Source organism: Centruroides sculpturatus, unplaced genomic scaffold (genome assembly GCF_000671375.1).
Source record: "Centruroides sculpturatus isolate CEXI.00-Female unplaced genomic scaffold, Cexi_2.0 scaffold1058, whole genome shotgun sequence".
NCBI classification, from domain to species: domain Eukaryota; kingdom Metazoa; phylum Arthropoda; class Arachnida; order Scorpiones; family Buthidae; genus Centruroides; species Centruroides sculpturatus.
In genome coordinates this window covers 248,167-271,574 of record NW_019385289.1, presented here as the reverse complement: position 1 = coordinate 271,574, position 23,408 = coordinate 248,167, and the positions used below count along the sequence as shown (strand labels likewise).

The 23,408-nt window shown below is 29.4% G+C and overlaps 1 protein-coding gene across 1 annotated transcript in view; it reads left to right on the top strand.

The window, feature by feature from the left end:
* Positions 1-18,604, top strand: part of LOC111637228 (armadillo segment polarity protein-like) — a 50,292-nt gene extending 31,688 nt beyond the window's left edge. The window contains exons 7-17 of the mRNA XM_023382671.1: positions 1,324-1,530; positions 2,373-2,504; positions 2,638-2,760; positions 2,846-3,007; positions 3,581-3,712; positions 3,846-3,968; positions 4,054-4,215; positions 4,311-4,461; positions 9,576-9,700; positions 15,328-15,454; positions 17,322-18,604. Coding sequence (XP_023238439.1) covers positions 1,324-1,530; positions 2,373-2,504; positions 2,638-2,760; positions 2,846-3,007; positions 3,581-3,712; positions 3,846-3,968; positions 4,054-4,215; positions 4,311-4,461; positions 9,576-9,700; positions 15,328-15,454; positions 17,322-17,515 — 1,638 coding nt within the window. The 3' untranslated portion in view covers positions 17,516-18,604. The remainder of the gene's footprint in view (positions 1-1,323; positions 1,531-2,372; positions 2,505-2,637; positions 2,761-2,845; positions 3,008-3,580; positions 3,713-3,845; positions 3,969-4,053; positions 4,216-4,310; positions 4,462-9,575; positions 9,701-15,327; positions 15,455-17,321) is intronic.
* The last annotated feature ends 4,804 nt before the right edge of the window (positions 18,605-23,408 follow it).

The window sequence follows — 23,408 nt, the reverse complement described above, 5'->3', positions numbered from 1 at the left end:
GATTATATCCTATAATTAATTTGAACAGTGCATTTGTAGTAACCTTATAGATACTGCTAATAAGTACACTAAGTTGGTTTTATAGTCAAAATATAGACATATTTTTTCTATATACTCAAAATATAGTTTTAATTGATATATTTTAGATAAATAATGAAGCATAAGAGATTTAAAATATAATTTTAAACTTTGTAGAAGTTAGTATTATTTTATGAAAAATCATGATTTTAACATTATTGTCCCTTGTAAGAAATATTTTGTTATTATTCACCATATTGTCATCAATAAAAATTTTTTGTATACATTAAAAAATACTGAACAGAATCTCCTAAAATATAATAATAATAATAGATCATTAACCATTTTAAAGTTTTTCGTAATTACAAAATTATATATAAATGAATAATTCAGAAACTCCACAAAATATAAGGGAATAAAAATACTAAAAATGCTTTAATGCAGTTAAAGACTATTAAATAAAATATAGAAAATCATTTTGAGTGCTTCTAAACTCAATGATTTATCTTTAGAAAGGTTTCTAGAATTGCTTGGGAAACTGGCAACATGGTTGAAGGTTTAATTCTATTTCTAAATCTAGCAGGTTAGAAATTAAAATAATGCTTTTTGTAAACAAAAACTAAAATAACATTTTTTTATTGATTACACACTTTTAAGCAGTTACTAAAATAGATATTGCAATTTAAAAAGGTAAGTAATGTCTCCTACTTCCAGACTGTCAAAAGATTCACACTGCTTAGAATACTGTTGACTTGACTAAAGCGTCAGTGTCTCGGAATGAGTTGTCTAGAAAATGTGAAAGTAGGAGACAATTACCACACTGCTGAGAGCATTTGGATTTTTGAAAGAGCTTGACATATACAGTGATTATCAAAAAGACGCAACTTTCCAATAGCATTAAGTTGTTAACCATAATTAAGTTAAAAAATATGTGACAATATTTAACTTTTTAAATTGTAATAATTATTTTAGTAGTCTTTTAATAATGCTGAATTATAAAAAATAATGTTTGTTTTTTGCCTTTAAGATGCATTACTTTGTTTAGTTCATAAAAATTAGTAGCAGTGGATCAAATTGTCGTCTTTACAAGAATTATAGATGCATAAGAAGTTAGGTGTTTTTAATGAAATTGCTATTTCCTTTTCCACACTTGTTAATATTAGAAATTCATTATTCATTTAATAAGTTTAATAGATTGGAAACATTGATTACAATTATAAAAATAAATTTAATTCATAAGTCAAATTTTAGTGAATGTAAATCTAATAATAATTATGAATAATTAAAAATTTTGTTTTTTTTAAGGAAAATGTAGAACAGTTGCTTCAAAGTTTAGTCCAGCTACTAAGCAGCACTGATATCAATGTTGTAACATGTGCAGCAGGTGTTTTGTCAAATTTAACTTGTAATAATCAAAACAACAAAATTGTTGTTTGTCAGTTGGGAGGAATTGAAGGTCTAGTGCGAGTCATAGTGCAAGCAGGTGATAGAGAAGAAATCACAGAACCAGCTGTAAGTTTTAGTAAAACGATACCATTATATTATTTAATTCAGATATTAAATTAAAATAGCTCATTTAAAATATACTAATTATTTAAAAAATTTTTAAAAATGAGTAGTATATTTCAGAAAATTTTGAAAATAAAATTTATTAATAATTTTACAAATAAAAATAAAACAAAGTTTTCATATTTTAAAGTAATATAAGTTGAATTATATGTCGGTATTATTATTAATTGTTATTTTTTCAAATTAATTGAAAAAAAAACTAGATAGCTTTTGCTAGGATTTAAATTATACAGTAGTACAGACTAAGCAGTACAAAAAACAATCGTCTTTCAGTGTTAAAACTTTAAAAAAAGATAAAATATTTGACAAGTGCTTTCAGTGGTGAATGACCATCTTCATCTAGCAAAAAATTTTTGTATAATTTTCTAATACATATTCTATAAACATTTTTACCTGATGAAGATGATAATGCACTGTTGAAAGTACTTACATATATATTTTGTCTTTTCTTAAAAAGTTTTAACACTGAAAGAGTTTGATTTTGTATTGCTTTTGTAATTTGGCATAAAGTGTATGTAAAATTTTTAGTACAGACTAGTTTCACTTTAGAAAGATATGAAAAATTTTATTTTAATCATACTTTAAAATATGTTTTTAATTTGACAATTTTGTTTTGTCTGTATTAGAAGGTATTTAATTTCCAATTTGATAATTATGTAATTTGGCTATTTTACTATTAAATAATCTTTGGTTATAATATCTTTAAAAATATATTTAAATATAAGAATATTTATAGTGAATTTATTTTGTAGTTTTGTCTAATATGATTTATTAAAATCATTTAGGTATGTGCATTACGTCATTTAACAAGCAGACATAATGAAGCTGAAGTTGCACAGAATGCTGTCAGATTACATTATGGATTACAAGCTATTGTCAAATTACTTCAACCACCATCTCGTCTGCCTTTGATTAAAGTAAGTAATTCTATACAATTAAATGTTGGATAACAATTATCATCATTTGAAGTTTATTGTAGTTCTACTTTGCACATATTTTATAGGTTTATTCTAATATTATTTTTTAAATTAATGAAACATGTTTACTTAGGCTGTAATTGGTTTGATTCGTAATCTTGCTCTCTGCTCTGCCAATCATGCTCCTCTTCGAGAACATGGTGCAATTCCACATCTTGTTCAGTTATTATTCAAGTCATATCAAGATCCTCAAAGAGTAAATTTTGCTATAAAAATAACTATGTAATTTGTGTTTATATTTTGAAATTATAAGTTTTTTTATTGTTTTATTTATTTATTAGAGAGCTAGTTTAGCATCTAATAATAGTCAGGTTCAAGATTCTTCTGGTGTAAGATTGGAAGAAATAGTTGAAGGTACTGTAGGAGCACTTCATATTTTAGCCCGAGATGTTCGTAATAGAGCAATTATTCGAGGCTTAAATGTAATAAGAGTATTTGTGCAAGTAAGTTAAAAAATTTAACAAAATCAAATGATTCAAAATTATCACTACAATAATTATTATTATTAATATTCTTATTAAAAATTTTTCTGTTTTAGTGATTACACACTTTTAAGCAGTTACTAAAATAGATANTTAAACAATAGGTAGTCTGTTAGCGCTGGTCAGTAGTAGTACAAATTCAATAAAACATTTGTTTCTTGAAAATTTGATCACGATTTAAATACAGTATTTATTTTTAATATTACCGATATGTCATCGAAAAGAAAACGTGTTGTATTATCATTAAAAGACAAAGTATTTGTTTCGATTATCCGGATTTTTCCTTATCCGGACTACCTTCATCCCCAATTAGTCCGGATAATCGAGGTTCTACTGTATGTTTTTAATTTGACAATTTTGTTTTGTTTGTATTAGAAGGTATTTAATTTCCAATTTGATAATTATGTAATTTGGCTATTTTACTATTAAATAATCTTTGGTTATAATATCTTTAAAAATATATTTAAATATAAGAATATTTATAGTGAATTTATTTTGTAGTTTTGTCTAATATGATTTATTAAAATCATTTAGGTATGTGCATTACGTCATTTAACAAGCAGACATAATGAAGCTGAAGTTGCACAGAATGCTGTCAGATTACATTATGGATTACAAGCTATTGTCAAATTACTTCAACCACCATCTCGTCTGCCTTTGATTAAAGTAAGTAATTCTATACAATTAAATGTTGGATAACAATTATCATCATTTGAAGTTTATTGTAGTTCTACTTTGCACATATTTTATAGGTTTATTCTAATATTATTTTTTAAATTAATGAAACATGTTTACTTAGGCTGTAATTGGTTTGATTCGTAATCTTGCTCTCTGCTCTGCCAATCATGCTCCTCTTCGAGAACATGGTGCAATTCCACATCTTGTTCAGTTATTATTCAAGTCATATCAAGATCCTCAAAGAGTAAATTTTGCTATAAAAATAACTATGTAATTTGTGTTTATATTTTGAAATTATAAGTTTTTTTATTGTTTTATTTATTTATTAGAGAGCTAGTTTAGCATCTAATAATAGTCAGGTTCAAGATTCTTCTGGTGTAAGATTGGAAGAAATAGTTGAAGGTACTGTAGGAGCACTTCATATTTTAGCCCGAGATGTTCGTAATAGAGCAATTATTCGAGGCTTAAATGTAATAAGAGTATTTGTGCAAGTAAGTTAAAAAATTTAACAAAATCAAATGATTCAAAATTATCACTACAATAATTATTATTATTAATATTCTTATTAAAAATTTTTCTGTTTTAGTTGTTATATAATGAAATTGAAAATATACAGCGTGTAGCTGCAGGGGTATTGTGTGAGTTAGCAGCAGACAAAGAAGGAGCAGAAATAATTGAAGCAGAAGGTGCAACTGCACCTTTGACTGATTTACTTCATTCTTGCAATGAAGGAGTTGGTTAGTAATTATTTAAATTTAAATATATAATTTTTCAGTATATCTATTTTCTTTGACTTTGTAATTGGCAGTTTATGAAAAGAAATGATATTTTCAAAATATTAAACTTTATATATTATAGTGAAGCATTGTTTATACATTTCATGTTTATCTGTATCATTTATACATGTTTTATATTGGTTCCAAAACATTCCTATTTCTTTTAATGAAATATTTTATTTACATATCCAAATTCATTATCAAGTTTTATTTATATCTCATTTCTTTTCTTATAAAGATAATAGATATTGCAATATTTTTTTATTATGGAGAGAGATGAGAATAAAACAAAGAATGAGTTTTGCAAACTCATCTCTCTCCACATTCCTGAAATTAAATGACATACAATTGACTCTACCAAGTATATTTTTCTTCAGAGAGAATGTACTGCAGTATTAGCAATATATTATATACTAACGGGGGTTTCCATGTAAAAAATGAAGTGTACTGTTTTCATTGATTGTAATGTCAATTATGGTGATAGCCCACCTTGAAGTCTAACATTTTTGATTCAAAGACTTTTTTATAAGGTGCATATTTTTTACTTCAGCAGATTGATTAAATATATAAATTGCATTCCCCTATATTTAAATGTAGCTTTATTTTTGGGAAGTAAAATATACAAAATAACACAAAACAAAATGATAGTTACATTGAAAAATAAATACAAAATATAGAGATGCATTTTTTATTTAAGTGTTTCATAATAAGATCTAATAAATGGCAAGTAAAGTGATACAAACATAAGAATATTCCATCAATAAGAATACTACCACTTATTTCATTATAAATAGTTTTGAATGTTAGTAGAATTTTTTCTTGATGCAATTAAAACATGCAATTTTCTTGATGCAATTATACAAGTTAATGTGTTAGAATTTTTTGTTGTATTTGAATAATCATTAATTGCACTAAGCTGGAACAATTTAAATGACAATTAAACATACCTTAGTTCTCTAGAAAGAAATTTTAATCTTTAATGCATATGTTTTTGTCTCATCGACTAGGTCAAAAATGTTTGCAGTAAAGTTGAGTTTATTTATTCTTCTTTAAAGTTTATTAAAAATGTTTATTTGTCATGTATTTGAATGATTTAATTTAATACTTTAAGTATTTTACAGTTTAATTTTGTATTTATAATATAATATAATATATTTATAATTGTATAATTATGTATTTGTGAACCTGCCGGGGAGGGTGTAGGTCTCCGATCCGGCAACAGGTCGTTAAACCCTTCTCACTGGTCAGGATGGATTAAAATTTTACCTTTCCCGTGGTAACGGGATTAAATGTTTCGGGTCGAGTGGCGGAGGGAGGAGTGCGTCGGTAAGATGACCGGCGATATACGAGTAAAGATGACACCACTTTAACAGGATAACAACGATTTATTAGCTACATAGAGATTACAATAACCAATTTCAAAAGGGAAAATCTGAATCCCTGAACTGCAAAGGACCGAGAGAGAGTTCACAAAAATAAGTTCCATACCTCTTTATGTCTTTGAATATTCTTAAGGAAAAAGGTTTTGATATCCAACGATGTGGTAGGATTAGGATAATAATTTTTCTTCCGGACACAATATCGTATAGGACACAGTATATTAATAGGACACAATATTCTTAGGACACAGTTGTAAAAGTGACGGCGAATGAACGACTCCCCCGAGAAGGGGAAGGAAGGGGTTTTTATAAGTTCGGCGTGGGAGAATGGTCATGTGACCAATTGTTGTGAGGTAAAAGGTATGCAGATGGGTCAGAGTTGTTCCCGGGCCCATGTTAACTATAAACTTTAGCGTTGGAATGTGGGATTAGTTTCGAATTGAACGGATGTTTATGTCGAACATAAACGAAAAGTTTTTTTTCCCGTTAGGTTCCACTTTAAGTTAAAGGAAAATTTAGTTGGATTTTAGGCAAAAACGGGACAATTAATCGTCAAATAATCGGTAAAAATTCCGGATCTCACATTCACTCCCTGTTTTCTTTAAAATCGCACTTAGTAGTGTGATTTTAAACCTTTGGATTGTTTTGTCTGGATAGAGGTATGTTTACATAGAGAATGGTTCAAATGACCTTTTGCTCTCTTTTTCTCTCTCTCTCTCTTTTTTTTTCACCAAAAAAAAAATTCGTTCGGTTATATTAAAAGGTCGCGTTGACAAATAAAAGCGATAAAAGAATCTGAGGTGAAATGTAACACTTTGATTATACAAATAAATCCCGGCACGTGTCATCCGCGACAATATTTATTGCTCGAGGTGGGAGGACTGAAGTCTTCTAACTGGAATGGTTGATTGGTCAGTTGAAGTTCTCGTTGACCTGGATAGGAAGGTACTGGTCAAAGTTCGTTAGGATTGAGATGGTCCTTTTTCTTGGAGTTCTTGGTTTCGTCAGCTGGATTTTTGTGTGCACGATGTTGTTTTGTCGGCGAAATAACACTTTCAAGCTGATTCTGGACTATAAGGAAGTAAATTGTTGTTATTTTGTAGTGGCGATCAGGTTAGAACTTCTTGTGCGATGGGTTGATTGGCACTTAGAAGTGTTAGAATGGTTGAGTCACGTGCGTTGGACGTCTTCAGCTTTAAGAGGTAAAAATAGCACTTTTCTTTGATTAAAACATTAATAAAAGTTAATAATAATGGTAAAATTGTCACTGAGTTTCACTTAGAGGTATATGGAGGTTACATATATGTTTAATTTTACTCTCTCTCGGGTTTACAATTCTAAATTTAGGATATATATATAGGTATATATAAATCTAAGAAAATTTTTAAAATATGAGAAAGGTTCCGTTTATAAATTCGAATGCTGGAAAATATAAATTCGGAACGCCGAATAACTGGAAAAATTAAAAAATAATAATAAAATGGTGGTTGTTGAGTGTAGCGCGAGGCCTTAATAGCTTTGAACAATAAGTTTGTGTGCTATTTGGGTAGAGTCGCCTCGGGGAGCGATTTCTCGGGAAGCGCTTGGTTGGGTGTCGGGTTGCTGTTGATTTTCTCTTTCACTAAGAGAGATGTGTTCTGGCTCGGTTTCTGTGGGGTGTGGTGGAGGTGGTGGACGACGTTTTTTCGGCTGAATGTAACGTCGAATGATATAATAAAGACAGCATCCCACAACGACAGTACCAAGGCAACTTGTAATTATCGTCGTTACCGTTGAGAGGTAGGATGGAGGTGTTGATTTAGTTGTCATTTGTAACAGGTGATTGAGGTCATAGGTGACGTCTGATAAGGATCGGTCTGCTAACTTGATATCGTAGTCGGAGTTTAGATTTCTCTTTTCTTGGGTTTGTGATTCTAGGAGACGTTTTTGAAGTATTTGAAGTTCAGTTTGATTTAAAAGTTGTTCAATTTGAGGAACTACTAAGTGTTGTGCTATCTCAAGTTGTAAGGTTGATTGTCTTTGAAAGTGTGAGGTGAGAACGATTCCGGGTAGGTACCCTGTACATGCATTTGGTAGATTAATTATCCCGGTATAATTCAATTTGTGAGTTGTAGATATAAAAGGGGATTTCTGAGGTCTAGTAGGACATCTGATAGTTAAGGTGAGAGATTCAGATGTGGAATAAATCCAGGTTCCTTGTTCATCTATTCTCTTAAAGATAGGAGCATATCTTGCGACGATTTGTCGAGTACAGAGGTCTTTAACTTGGGTTTCGATTCCATTAAACAGAGCATACTCACAACTTCGTTGAGGGAATCGTTGTATGGGAACGTTTAATGAACAAATAGGAAAGTGGTCTATCTTGCACATAGTGAGTTCGAATCGTTGGAGCAACATATACGATTGTCTATCCATAGACAGAGCAATAATAGGATATTCTGGCTTAAATTGGAAAAAGGTTTTTAATGTAGGGATGTATGTTGGAAATTTGACAATTTCGTACATATCAAAATATCCACTAGGGGTGATTAAGGGAATTTTGGCGAAAATTCGTAGTTTCCCAGGTAAAGCTACAGCAATGGTAGTTATCCATTGGTAATATTTAAACAATGTATCTGGCTTGATGGGTTCGATCATTGCGTAGCCCTCCGGAAGCTGGAGTTGAATGTCTCGTAGAGTTCGTAACATGATTTCTCGTGAGATAAAGTAGGTGCTTAATCGACCTTGTTCTAAAATATCAATCGTTTCTCATAGTTCTACCAATTGGAAATGTAATTCTTGAACGGAGAATTCGATCGTTCGTAGAATTATCTCAAAGGCTAGGTTATATTGGTATAAATTCAGGATTTCTCCAAAATATTCTTGTCGTTTAAATAATATATAGATCTGGTGTCTATTATGTTTGCTTATATTTAGGGTATCATTTAATAGAGTCGTTTGAGAGCGCAGTAAATGAAGAATTCCTTCGTTACGCTATTTAAGGTTCTTTCCCACTGAAATAGGGTAATATCATTATTAATGCCAAAAATAAGGGAATGGATTTAATTAAAACACCTCTCCTATATTTTATATGACCTCTGTGACATGCAATTCATGCCCTATTAATATGCTACAACTCAACTTCTAGACCTACGGTGGGAATGATCGACTAGAAGTAGGTGAAGTAAATCGTGAAAAGTGATTACGGGTAGGTCGAGACATCGATGGAGTTGGACTTGTTTCTTGGCGTCGGAATATATATGGAGGAGTTATTTCTAGTTTTCCTTCCGGTTCCGATTCTTCGCTTTCTAGATTAAGTTTATCACTTTCCTTTTTACTTTCCATATGTTCTTCCGGTAATGGAGGAAGGATGGATGACAAAATAGATTCATCCCAAGGATTGCTAATCAATGGTGATTCTTCTTCTGATGTTTCGATAGGTGATTCGAGGGTAAAGACCGTGCTATCTTGCTGGGTTCTAAGTCGTTTGATTTTTCTCTCTCGTAATCTCCGTTTCGGTCTTTTCTTCCGGGTCCTCGTCCGGGTTTCTCCGGTTTTTATTTCACTTCGATCAGAACAGATGTTTGAATAGTTCCGAATTTTCTCCCATTTATTTAAGGGNAATTTCATTGTTATAAATTTTGCATTTTATTTTTATAGATTTAATTATAATTAGAAAGTACAATAATATAATGTAATATAAATCATTTTTATTAGCTACATATGCTGCTGCTGTTCTGTTTAGAATGTCAGAAGATAAACCTCATGATTATAAAAAACGATTGTCTGTTGAATTAACCAATTCTCTTTTTAGAGATGACATTGGTAATTGGGGAACCACTGTGAGTATGTTTATGCCTTTATTTAATTTTTGAATAATAAAATAGCTTCTTGATTGAAACACTCTGACTTTAATTTGTCAAATTCAGAGAAAATTCTGAAGTTTTTAAAAAATTTATTAGATACATTTATTTTTTTAATTGATAACATTTTTATTCAAGGCTCCCACTGCCAGGAAAAGTTCTTCAGCAATTTGACTAATTAGTTATAAAAAAAATATTAGCCACATTCAGATAACTTTACCATAACCCTATTTTCTCAAAATATCAACATTCATTTCTCTTTTTTCAGCATATTTTATTGTGACATAAAAGCCCCATTAGGCTCAGTTCAAATGAATAGAATTTCTTTGAAATGATGGCTGTGTGGTTACTATGTGGTGCGTTGTTTTTCTGCAGATGAAGACAAGAATTTATTTTGAGTTGGCTAGTTGACATGGATGCTCATAACTGTGCAATTATAGTCTTCTTGGGACTTCAGTTCTCAAAAAAAAATAGAAGGTATTGGTATATCCAGTAATGAGCAGTTGTTTATTACAAGGAACTTTTTATATTACATTTAACCAGCTTTGAGAGAACAATTAGAATTTTTTAATTACTTTAGAATGTTGTTTTCAAGCTTTGATGAACTGTATCATACTCTGCAAAATACACTGCAGGAAGAAGATACCAACATGAGACTGACTTGATGAATGATATGTTAGTTATGCACCCTCCACAGAACTTCCACTTCTGCTTCTAAGAATTATTCTGTATGATGCAATAGTTCATAGTCAATCTACGACTACTATGTGGTGTCTATTTTGCTACAGACAATACATCTGGCAAGCAGTAACAATCTACAGCTTCAGACTTTCCACTGAATGGGAATTATTACATTTAATTAAATTTCTATTCCAGAGTAATTAGTGCACTGCCATGCAGTAACCACATGCTGCCATTTCACAAGAATTCTTTTATGAGAACTGGGCCTTAAAGTATAATACAAAATACAGTAGACCCCTGTAAAACAGGTTCATTTAATATGGATGATTCATATATAACAGCGGAAAAATTGCGATCGTATTTGTATAAACATGCTAAAAGAGACTTGTATGATATGGTAAAACGTCATTGCCAACTCGTGTTGCGATAGGATTGGTTGAATCTAGACCAATAGCAGATATTGCACAAACCATTGAGTTTAAATGAGCAGTGAACCTACTAAAAATCATTTATTATTTAATAGCCATAAAAATTATATTTATATTAATGATGTCTCCAAAGTTCAGCAAATTTTTCGCAGAAAAATAATTTATCAGGAAACACGCCCCTGCCGTTCGATGCGCCACTCCATGACGAAAACAAGCTTAAGCAATGGCGTTGTCAAACGGTGCGCACTCGGTAAGTAATCCTACAATTTTTTGTTTATAGCATAGTTTATATGGATTATTCCCAAAAAAATTATACATGTTTTGGAAATGTTGAGTCAAATTAGTCTAGAATCGATTAATTTTATGGAAGAAAATCTTTCAAACAGCCATAGTCCATAAACTGCATACATGCCGGGCTCTGATTGGCTCATGTATTTAAGGACTTGTACAACATGAGTTTCATAAAACACGGAACGTATATACTGTGTTATAGGGGTCTACTGTATACAATTTTTAATTTTGCACTTTTAATTCTTAATAATTATAAAATTCTTGAAAGTATCATTTATAGTTTTGTTTTGAGATGGCATCATTTACTAATGAAATTTATGAAATGTAAATGAAAATCATTTACATTACAAATTACATTAGACTATTTTAATTTCAGTTTATTAGGTTGGGCTTAATTTTGTAATCTTGCTGATGAAAAACCATGGTACAGTAGGTACTTTTGGGATTGATGAATTCTTGCACAATTCTGTTAATCAAATGAATAGTTTTATTTGCAAAATGATGTGAATAGTTTTAAATGGGAGCCATGTGTTTGTATTTTAAAAATCGTAGATTGAAAATTAATCTATCAATATAAAATTTATTTATTAAAATTGTTTATTACACTGGTATGCAAAACTTAAACAACAATTGTTTTTTGCCATAACTCTGCAAGAAATTACCTGGAAGACATGAAATTCAGAATACAGAGACAGTATTTTGTACTTAAAGGTTGAAGAAAGCATACTAGCGCAAAAATTAATAGAACACATACAGTATGGAATCAAACAAAAAAAAAAGGCTTTATTGAAAGAGTAGCATTGGTACTAGAGTTTCTCCAACAGAATCTTGAGAAATTCAGCTCATTCTGGGAAATCATGCAAATTTCTTTAAAATTCACTTTTTTTTTAATTTTGTGTTAAAGTTGAGGAAATTTTGCAAATAGAAAGTGTAATTAACTCATAAACTGTCAGAATATATTTTTATTTATTAATTTTAAGCCTGCTTATTAGGTTTTTTAAATTTTTGCTGATTATGGCATGTCACAGATTGTCAATAATCAATATGTAGCCTATTTGTGACAGGACTCTGAGAATTCTTTACTTGTCAGAACCTATAATATCTGGACTAATTGTGCTTGTGCTATCTTAACTCTTAACCATGCCCGATAGCTTCAATAACTGCATTATGTCAAGTTGTGCAAATTGGGCAAGGATACAAACAAGTATGAAGTTTTTCTTCATAAACCTGATTATTAAAGCCAAACAAACTACTGAATTATCAGGCTATAAGCTCGATGCCACTATTAAAGCAGCCAAGGTAGACAAATCAAGAATACTAGATGGCAAAAGAAATAACTGTAACGCATCTCAAAAATGAACTAGAAATCTTCCAGGCTACAGGTGAAAAAACACAACATCATCATCTTTTAAATGCATTAAAGATGATTCCACCCTCATCAATCGAATTGGATAGGGCATTCTCAGTAGCAGGACTTTTCTTTAGTAAAATAAGAATCAAATTGAGTGATTGGAGTATTGACCATCTTTGCTTTTAAAATCTTATTATAAAAATTTACAATAATATTTTGTATTATGTTTTACTTAAAAACAAAATTTTAACATATATTTAACAAATATTTAAATAACAAAAATTACTTTCTAACTTAAAAGTTTGACATAAGTTTAACCTTACGTGTCTCCCTAAAGCATTCCACACATATTCTATGGGATTTAAATCAGGAGAGTATGCTGGCCAATCCATTCTAGTGATATCTTCACTTTCTAGAAGTTCCTCAACAGCATGGGTTGATGTGTCCTGGAGTTATCATCCATAAAAACAAAGTCTGCACCAATGGCACCTCGAAACAGATGCACATGTGGAAGGATCACTTGCTGACATAGTGATCTCCAGTAACAGTACATCCATCAAAAATTTGGAGCTCAGTCTACTTGTTTATCATAATGCCTCCCCAAACAAGCACCCCAGGACCACCATGATGTTAGTGGGATAAAACCATGTCCCTATCTCTCTCCATATCAACTGGCATTGAGAATTGCTGTGATACTGAAATGATTGTCATCTGTAAATAAGACGTGACTCTATTGATGAGATGTTCAGTCTTTGTATTCCTTACACCAGTCTAAATGGTGCTGTCAATGGGATGCAGTATTCAGGACAGCAGGCGAATAGGTCACCATTTTGAAGGCATCTGGCTACATTAAACTGCAATACTTTCTGTCCTGTTGACTATACGCAGCTGCTGAACAATGGTGCCTGCTGATTGGTATTGATCTCTTTTCACTTGCAGGACAATATACCATTGGCATTGTTTTTCTTATGACCACCACCACCCTTTCTTACAGCTGTATCTGTGGTTTGGAATGCTTTCCAAGCTCATGAAACTACACTTGTTGATTCCAAACTCTTGGGCTACACTTATTACACTATGCCCCCCCCAAGCTTGCCAATTATTCTACCACATGTAAAGTCATCCAGATGGTTTCTTCTAGTTATATTGCACATACAAATTCATTTGAACTTGCAGCAAGTGTCTTTAATAATGCCTTTTGTCCTTCTTTTTATTGTAGTCCTAAACTGCGCACGCTGACTGCACGCGTTTTGCAAGCTCTTACGTCACCTGTGATGTATTCCTGATATTTGCATACGAATCACCTTTCTATTGAATTGTATGTTTATTGTACTGATCGCAAAAAAGTACAGTGGGTGATCGGTTAACGAACAAATTGGATAACGAACACTTTCGTGAAAGATTTTTGTGATCGGACAACGAACACATGATCGGATAACGAACACTTCACTGAACAGACATAAAAAGAAGCGATGAAAATAGCAAATACCGACTGATTTTCCTTTGTTTTCAGGTAACTTTTTGGAGCGCGGGAGACCTCAACGTCGACGCTCAACCTGATAATATACTGATTAGATAGTATCCCTCGAACTTTGAAATACTCCCTTGTAATTCCAACCTTTTATTTTTCTGACAAACAATTCTTTTATAGTATTCGCGAGACTGTCGGGCGGGCACTCATTAAGTTTTGTGTCGGTTTTTATTTTCGAAAGGTGAGAGTATAATAGCAAAGGTAGAGAGTGCGCAAAAGATGTCTGATGTTGCTGGACAGTATGGCTTGAACAGGTCTACAGTAGGCCGCAGTTCAATCTTATCTAAGAAAGATACTGTATTATCAAGAAGACTCAAGCAGCTAAAGGAATAACAAAAATCACATCTGAGAAATAAAGAACAATGAAGAGCTCATAATGGAACCTGAAACGGATCTGACGACAGAAGAACGTCAAGAACTCTTGAATAGAGAACACCAAGAAACTCGGCAAGATATGTTTTATTCTGAAAAAGAGGATTAATGCCGATATCTGCTATTAATTAAAGATCTTTTGAAGAAATGGGGGATGTCAGATCAACGGTCTTAGAATGGCATACAAACCAGGTTGAGGTTAATAGGCTTGGGGATCTCTACAATTACAATGCTATTAATTACTTCTGAAAAATCCCGAAGAAGAGAGAAAAGCAATCGACATTAGACAGATTATTTAACCCCCACAAACAAAAAACCATAACTAATAAAAATGCACATCTGTGTATACATATAAATAAACGTAGTAAGAAAGTATATATTTTTTATTTTGGGATGTCTCCAGAACGAATTAATCAAATTCCCATACAAACCTATGGTAAATTCATAATCGGTTAACGAACAATTCAAATAGCGAACAAAGTCTTGGAACGGATTATGTTCGTTAACCGATCACCCACTGTACTCCTCTACAATTTCATGGCTGTCTGCTTAAAAATTACATTGTTGCTTAAGTTTTGCATGCCAGTGTATATAAGTAAATATATTTGGAAATTAGTTTCCTTAAATAGATATTGCATTCTCTTGTAGTAATTATTCTGACTTTTAACAAAGTTAATTATTATCCAAAAAAATGTAAAGAAAGAAAATATTAACCAGGCAATTTTTTTTGTACATTTACATTATGTATTATTAGCAAATGTTAATTGGTTGTTGATAAGATTGGAAGATTGGCATATAGTTTTTTAGAAATAAAAATAAATTTACATAAGTATTTTAAATATATTATTAAACATTTTAGTTCAGTTAATTTTAAATTTATTTTTTAAGTATAATTTCAATATCTTGAGTATTTAACTGTAAAGATTAAATATTTATTTTTAAAAATATTTAGCCTATTGATGCAGACTTGAATATACTTGAATCAGAAGAACCTTATCATGATCAGATTTATCAATCTGGACAAGAACTTCATGTTAATTCAAATATGGGAGGAAGACCTGACATGTATTCACAGACTGGTAAGTACTGTAGATTTTTTTAATTTCTAGTTTATAGCATATAAAATTTTGTAATATCTTTGTTTTTGTTTCAACATTTTACAAGTAGTCAGCAACTAAATTATAAAATCAGTATTGTGTCTCATAAAATTTATTATTATAAGTATAATTATTTTATAATAGCAATTGTTATTTTAATACAAACATTTTAAAATTTTGTATTAACTGTCACCAATTTTAACAAATTTTCTCACACAAAGATCAAAATTATATCAATGACTGAATATACATAACTCATGGAATGGTGCTTATAAACAGATTTTGTATTTATATTATATAATTGACTAAAGTGTGTTAAAAATTCAAATATTTTTTATTAAACCACTTTGAAATTAGTGTGAAGACATGAAGAGTACTTTCAAAAACTGGCTTTTCTGAGAAAATAATTATAAAATGGAATCAAAACTAATTTTTAGAAAATTTTAGTTGTCAAATCCCCTTCTGTCCAATAATTATTCAGTTGTTTTTATATATAAAAGAAACATTTAAAGTATTTAGTAAAACAGTTTTTATATAAAATAAATGATGGTAATGATCTCCACTAAAAAATTTTAATTGCATATTTTACATTACATTTTATTCTTTTTATATTGATTATTATAATTAAAATTAAATTGACATTTTTTTATATTAGATCATAAAGTATTTCATAAATCATCGTTGTAACTGTAATTATTTAATATTTTTTGTAATATGTAACTTTAAGTTAAGACTAAACATTTACAGGAAACATTTGCAGTATGTTTTTTGTAATCATACTGTATTTCTCTATTTTAAACAGTTTACAAAGTATTAAAATATTTTCTTAAAAGTGATCTTTTTAGATACTTTCTGAAGATTTAATTTTAAAACATTATATAAAAACTTTGTCAAAATAAATTATCTAAGTTTATAATAATTTGTTTGGAATTAGTTTTTAAAATATTTTACTTGTATTTCTCTTAGATAGCAAAATTTTAAAAAATTGCATTACATAGACTAGTAAAAGCAATTAGCATACTTCACAAGTTCATGCCCAAAAGACTCAATATTGTTATGCACACATTTTTATATAAACTTATGTTTGTGTGTGCACATATGAGCACATACAAAATGGTACTCAGAAAAGAATGATGATAAACTTGTTTTATAAATATTTTAAATAGAAGTTAAATTTTTAATTTTTATAATGTTATTTAATAATTTTATGATTATACATTTTATTCTCCACATGAAATAATTTACAGCAGTTATGTTTTAATTTTCTGTACAAATTACTGTATATATATTTATGAAATATTTGATTATTAACAAAATAAAGTTTTCAAAATTAATTATTATATTTAACAAAACAGTGTGAAACTATTGCAGTTGTTAGTGTATTATTTATCAGCTACCAGTGTTTTATTGCAAGACTGTGTGGTGTTTTTTATAATGAAACTATTTATAATTAAAAATATGTCTTTAAGTGCTAATCTAAATTAATATAATGTGAGAACACTATAAATCTTGTATGAATCCATTTTTCAATGAAATTGAATATTTTCATCATTTGTGCAGCTAGTCGAATGATTGAGGCAAAAGTTTGTGCGTTTTGAGAAATCTGATTTGAAAATAACTATTGATTTTTTGGAAATTTTAGATCATTGTGTGGCCCAGATATTTTAGGCTGACTTCATTGCAAATTAGGTTCAATCATAACAGACAGAATTGAACCAACTCTATAATCTACACTGTGCTGGAAATAAAGAAATAGATAAATAAATTAGTTAATTGTCAGAAAAACAAAATTAAAGATCCTTATTTTAATATATGACAAACGTTGATTTTATTCATTTTTTTTATTTAGGATATGAATCTAATGGTCCAGTTGATTCCATCCAAGGTATTGATATAGGAAATGTTTGTTCTGTTGGTGGAGGAGCTTATGGCCCAATGGATCTGGACAATCTTGATTTTGAAGGTTTAGATCCTGGACTTCAGCATCAACAGCAACAAGATGCAAATCATCAGATTACAGCTTGGTATGATACTGATCTGTAGATGCCAAAATTTCATGCATTCCATTATTTGTGCATTATTTCCATTTGAAAGCTGCCAAACTAAATATATATTGCTTTAAATTTTATAATTTTAATTCAGCAAGGCTTCCAGATAAGTAATCTTTCTAATTATACATTGATATATGTGATATTTTTTTCTTTATCATAGAGCCAAAGGTATATACTCATTTTACAGCAATCTTATATTGATTGCTGTTTTTTTTTAATTATAATCATCAGAATAAAAACAGTATTGTTTTGTGTTTTTGTATTTGTGAAAAGTCTTCATTTTGTCATAGAAAAAATTTTAATCCAATTATTATGAATCAAACTATTATCATTTCATAATTTGAATACACTATTTCATAACTATACATTTATAACATCACCAATATGAAATAAAATTTTTCTATTCCTTTTAAAAAACGAAGAATAAAGTGCTTTTGCTACTATTCTATTGAAAAATTATTTTTATATTTCATAGACAAATTTTAATCACCAAGTTTGTGTAATTATTTATTTTTTTGACTAATTCATATATTTGAAAATTTTAAAGAAATATTTGTAATAAACAATATTTTGATAATATTTTTGAATTAAAGACAAATGAGTGTTCTCAAATTTGTAGTTTGTTACATCATTTTTTCACTTTTGCAGCTTATCGAAAATTCATTGAATTAGTGCCTTTTAAAAGTGCACTTACATTATTTCAATGAATGAATAAATGAATAATTTGTCAAATTTGATATTATTTGACTATTATTCTTTTGCATTCTAAAATGTAGATGACATTTATTAATTTTTAGATACATTGTTGTTTATTATTTCATATGACAATATCTATTCTCAAGAAATCCCATTTGAACTTCATACTATCACTTTTAGAAAACTGTAGGTCTGATCTGCATGAGAAATGATTTAATTTTGTTGTTCATACTAGCCAAATTGTTTCTGTTCTTTTGTTCATCCATTTATATAGTTTAAGTACTTTAATCAGCTGAAATAACAATAATGCTGTAAATGATTTATATTGATACAGTAGAGAGTCGTTTATCCGAATCAATTGGGGACTGGGGTTGTTTGGAAAATCAATATTTCGGATAACCGATTATGTATGAAAAATATATTAACCTATCCCATGTTGAAATTTTTCTCCATTGCATGTCACTTCGTGTTGAATTTTCGTCGATGTTAAGCCTAACGAAGACTATTGTATCGTTAAAAATTATTTTTTTATTTTGTACAAACAAAATAAATATATTGAAAAATGTAAAAACAATAAAAAAAAAAAATTATACTTTAGAAGTTAATCTAGTATCAAAAACGTTCGATTCAGCACGACACACAGTCCTCAGAAAAACACCACACAAAAGTGCCAAAGCTCAAGACAAAGCCAAAGATTGCAGTGCCACAGCACTAGCGAAAATTTAAATTTGCCAACTGGAATTCTTTCGGATAACTGACATTCTACTGTACTTTTTCAAATTCAAATATATTGAATTTAATAGAAAATGTAAAAACAATAAAAAATTATACTTCAGAAGTTAATTTAGTATAAAAAACGTAAAATATTTGAGTAGCTCAAGACAAAGCCAAAGATTGCAGTGCCACAGCACTGGCGAAAATTTAAATTTGCCAACTAGAATTCTTTCGGATAAACGACGCTCTACTGTAGTTTGTAAACAAATAAGACAGAAAAGAAATATGTATGACATACTGATACTCAATAGTGTAATACTTTGTCTTCCATCCATCTTTGTGCCTGCATTTTATATGTTACATTTATTTGTAAAAAATTTATAAACTTGCTAACAATCAAGGAAATGTCTAAATATGATGCTTAAATTTTTATCATATATTTTCTTAAAGAATTTAGAGACTATTTAATTAGTTATTTAAGTTAGTCTGATGCAGAATAAACAAATCACATTGGCTATTATGCTTTATGCAATTTAGCACACACATGATAATTTCTCTCTCAAATTATTTCAATAATAAATTCTTCAGATTTTTAGCTGAGAGCTCTAATTAATCTAATATAAATAATTAATAAAATCATAAGAATTTAAAACCTTTTTGTTAGACTTTACAGCTAATTTACATGATCTAATATTTTAATTATTGTATTATATTCTAAGTACATTTCTTTTAAAATTAATAAAATTTTTAAAAAAGCAGGCAAGGATATAAGCACATTAGAGCATGTAATTATTTGAAAATACTTCTGTAATAATTCTCCATCCCAATAATTTTTTAAATATTTATTTCAAATAAATTTTTCAAAAATAATAAATGCAGGTAGATGGATAGACAAAGTACTAATATTAAATTATTTAAAAATGAAATTCAGTAAGAATTATGTTGTCTCAACAGCATGAAATTTGATTATAAATATTGTCTTTGTCAATAAAATAAAGTGAATTTGTACAGTACATTGCTGTTCAGTACGTTTCAGATATTTTTAATCGGCCTTTCTATTTCTAAATTAAATCAGTAAATTACAGAAATTTTCTTGGCTTACAATATGCCATTTTATTAATTTCAGTACTGAAAATTTAAAGCAAAAAAGATTTTCAAGCTTTTAAATGTTTCAGATAATAAAATATAAAGTAAGTGAAGGACAAATGTTTAATTTCCTGATTTGATTTAGAAAACTTTACATGACAGTTTAACTACTATAAATAATAATTGATGTAAAGTTATCAAAGCCTTATGAATCTGTGTGTGATGGATAAAATTACAAATATATTTTATAAAAGAAAATAATTAATTGTAAAAAATTTTATAATTTTTATCAGAAAATAATAATTATTTTTTCTATTTATATATATATATATAAAAAAATGAATATATCTTACTTGATATACATTTCAAAATCAATTCTGATGTATTTTATATTTCATATTTTTATACAATGTTTTATTTTATCATGTGCAAAAACAGATAAACATTTTTATACTAAATATTTCATAAATAAAAATAGAAAAGGAAAAAAAAGGTATATTTAAATATATCTTATCTTTTATATTTATACATTTTAAATATTAATATAGAACTTTTATTATAAATCATTTGAAAAGTTCACAAAGAAAATTTTATATCAAAACATTTTGCTGTGAATATATGTAGTGTGCTTTCATAATTTATTAATGATGTAGAAACAAATGCAAAATATTTTAAAATTTTCAAATAGAATGCTATGAAAACTTTTAAATTGCAAAATTCTTACTCTTGCTGTAAGTATCAGAAGTAATAATGAGTGTGTTGTCTAGTATAATGGCTTCAGTACAGTTAGATGAATAAGCCACTGTTGTAGTTCATTTCATTTGAAACAAGTTTTATCGGTGACTCATTTATCCAATCGTATTAAAGCTGCTTTACTGGACAACACACCCAATATAAAATACAATTCAGCCATTAAATTAAGCAGCTTATATCACTGAATTATGTTTTATGTTATACTATTACTCTTGATTAAATTTTTAATATCTTTATTTATAAAAAATTATAACAATTGGATAAAATTTTTATGTTTTTAATTATGTATTTTTTTAAATTTAAAATCAATCTAAATGTTCTATTCAATTTTGTTTTTTGTATATTGTCTATTATATATGCAATGTGTTGTCTCAGTAAGAGTGTAAGCAATTTTTTTTATTTAGAACAAATACAATTCCTTTTTTTATATTTAAATATAAAATAAAAATGTAAAACAATAGCACAATTTTTTTATAGATATGAATGTTCCTATTTATATCTTTTTTTATATATACTATGGAGATGCAATTTTTATATTAAAATAATGTATACTGGTGCTGCTAATAAATATCTATAAAATGATTGTATGTGTTTTATTTAGAATGAGATCATCTGTAATGTTCTATCGACAATTATTCAATTTTGATCGCTGATAAATCAAAAATTTACATTGCCTGCGTTATTCGGGTTTATGTAATTCAACTTTTTCGAAAAATGTCAATATGGAGGGAAAAATAACTCGCAGTTTCCGGAAAACTTTCTATTTCAAGATGGCGCCGGAGAATGCGAAATGGAACGAATTCGAATCCGTTCATACGTCATAGATGTAATACAGTTGTCCCTCTATAGTCCGACGTTTTTTAATCCGATATGCTCAGTAGTCCGACGCACCTCCCGTCAAGGTACCCGTCCCCGTTACGTGTCTGCTTGCATGTCGCAATGTGAATCTCCCCATCCAATTTTTACACGATGACACACATTTCGTGTGTTTTATGTGAGCAGTTCTGTTCGAACAGTTGGAGTAGAGAATATTGTAAGTTACTGCTAGCAAAACAATGCGAAATATGTAATTATTTTCGGTAATCCGGACACTTTTGGTAATCTGACACACCTTTGGTCCCATACCTGTCGGATTATCAAGGGACAACTGTATTTCGAGTATGCATTTTTTAAAGGAAAGTTTCTTTTTAACAAATTATTTTATCTCGGATTTGACAAAATATTTGTTAAATGTAAAACTTCGCTTAAAAGAAAATGTACAGTATTCGAATAAACGTAATGAAATCACCTAGTTGGCACAGAATAAAAATAATTTCTAATAATATACGTGTTGGTCAGTGGCGTGCTGTCATTGGAAGCGGTGGATGCGCCGCTTTCCTTGTATTTTCTAAAAATTAAATACGTATTAATTTTAATTATATGAAAATAATCGCAAAATATTTTATTATAACCGCATTATGTATCTTATTACAAATTTCTATACTATACGTGAGAAAAAAAGATAAGATTGCTATTGTATTAGTGGCGAAGTGGAAGCGCCGTATTGTCAGCATCCAGAAAGCCAGATTCGCGCATTCGCTTTACAGAGCACCAACCTCACCCGGTTTATCTGGTGGAAGACTAGGAGCTCTGTAGATGCTACACGTATACCGCATCCAATTCTATCCAGGACCGATTCTGGGCTGTTAGCCGCCCGCCCGCTAGATATTTGGCCGCCCTCGCCCGATTACGTGAATCGCAATAGTAGGTTTATAACTTAACCCAACCGATAGAAATTTACTGGTATGTTTTAATGATAGTTCTGTATAGTTGATAGGAGTTTAAAAAAGACGACTAAAATATTTGATATTTTTATTCCGCTATTTTTAAATTTCCTGCTAGAGTACCAATATTACGGTTGTCAACTTTATAAAGTAACTAGCAGACCCTGCCACGCGTTGTTGTGGCTCAAAATGTATCTATTATAAATGTATGACACTTCATCCATGGGGGGGATTTTTCGAAAAATCCCTTCTTAGTGTACATTCTGTTGACGTATCCTATTAAAACGCAATCAAAAACGCAAAAAACCTCATCTAAAATAGTATAAATATCATAGAAGCAGAGTTCTTTACAGTAAGCCTTAATCCTGTCCATCTCCCCCCAGTGGGGAGAATTTGAAAATTCTCTAGGATTTATAATGATTATATTAACATTTACTGTAAATGTACATATTTTAATATGATTTTATGTGCTTTAACGCTTTTCTAGTGATATTACGACTTTAATATTTTTGTCGGACGGACGTAAAGTCGAATAAAATGACTTAAACTTGATTTTTATTTTTCCATATATCTTTTGACAAACGACGTATAATCGAGAACGACATAACTCGAGGTATACCTATATAGCAATGCGAATGAACTATGTCCGGCACCCGTAAAGCTAAGTTTCAGATTAAAAACGAATCTTATTGTAGGATCAAGATTTCTTCATATTAAATAATTGCTAAGTAATTTTTTTCAACAATACTAGAATTATTTAAAGTAGGAAATTGTTTAAAGTAGATGCGCTTTGCTCTTTGCAAAGCGCACCTACTTTAAAATAACTTGAGTTCATTCCTTCTTAAATTAAGTAGAGGTGTCTGCTATCTGTAA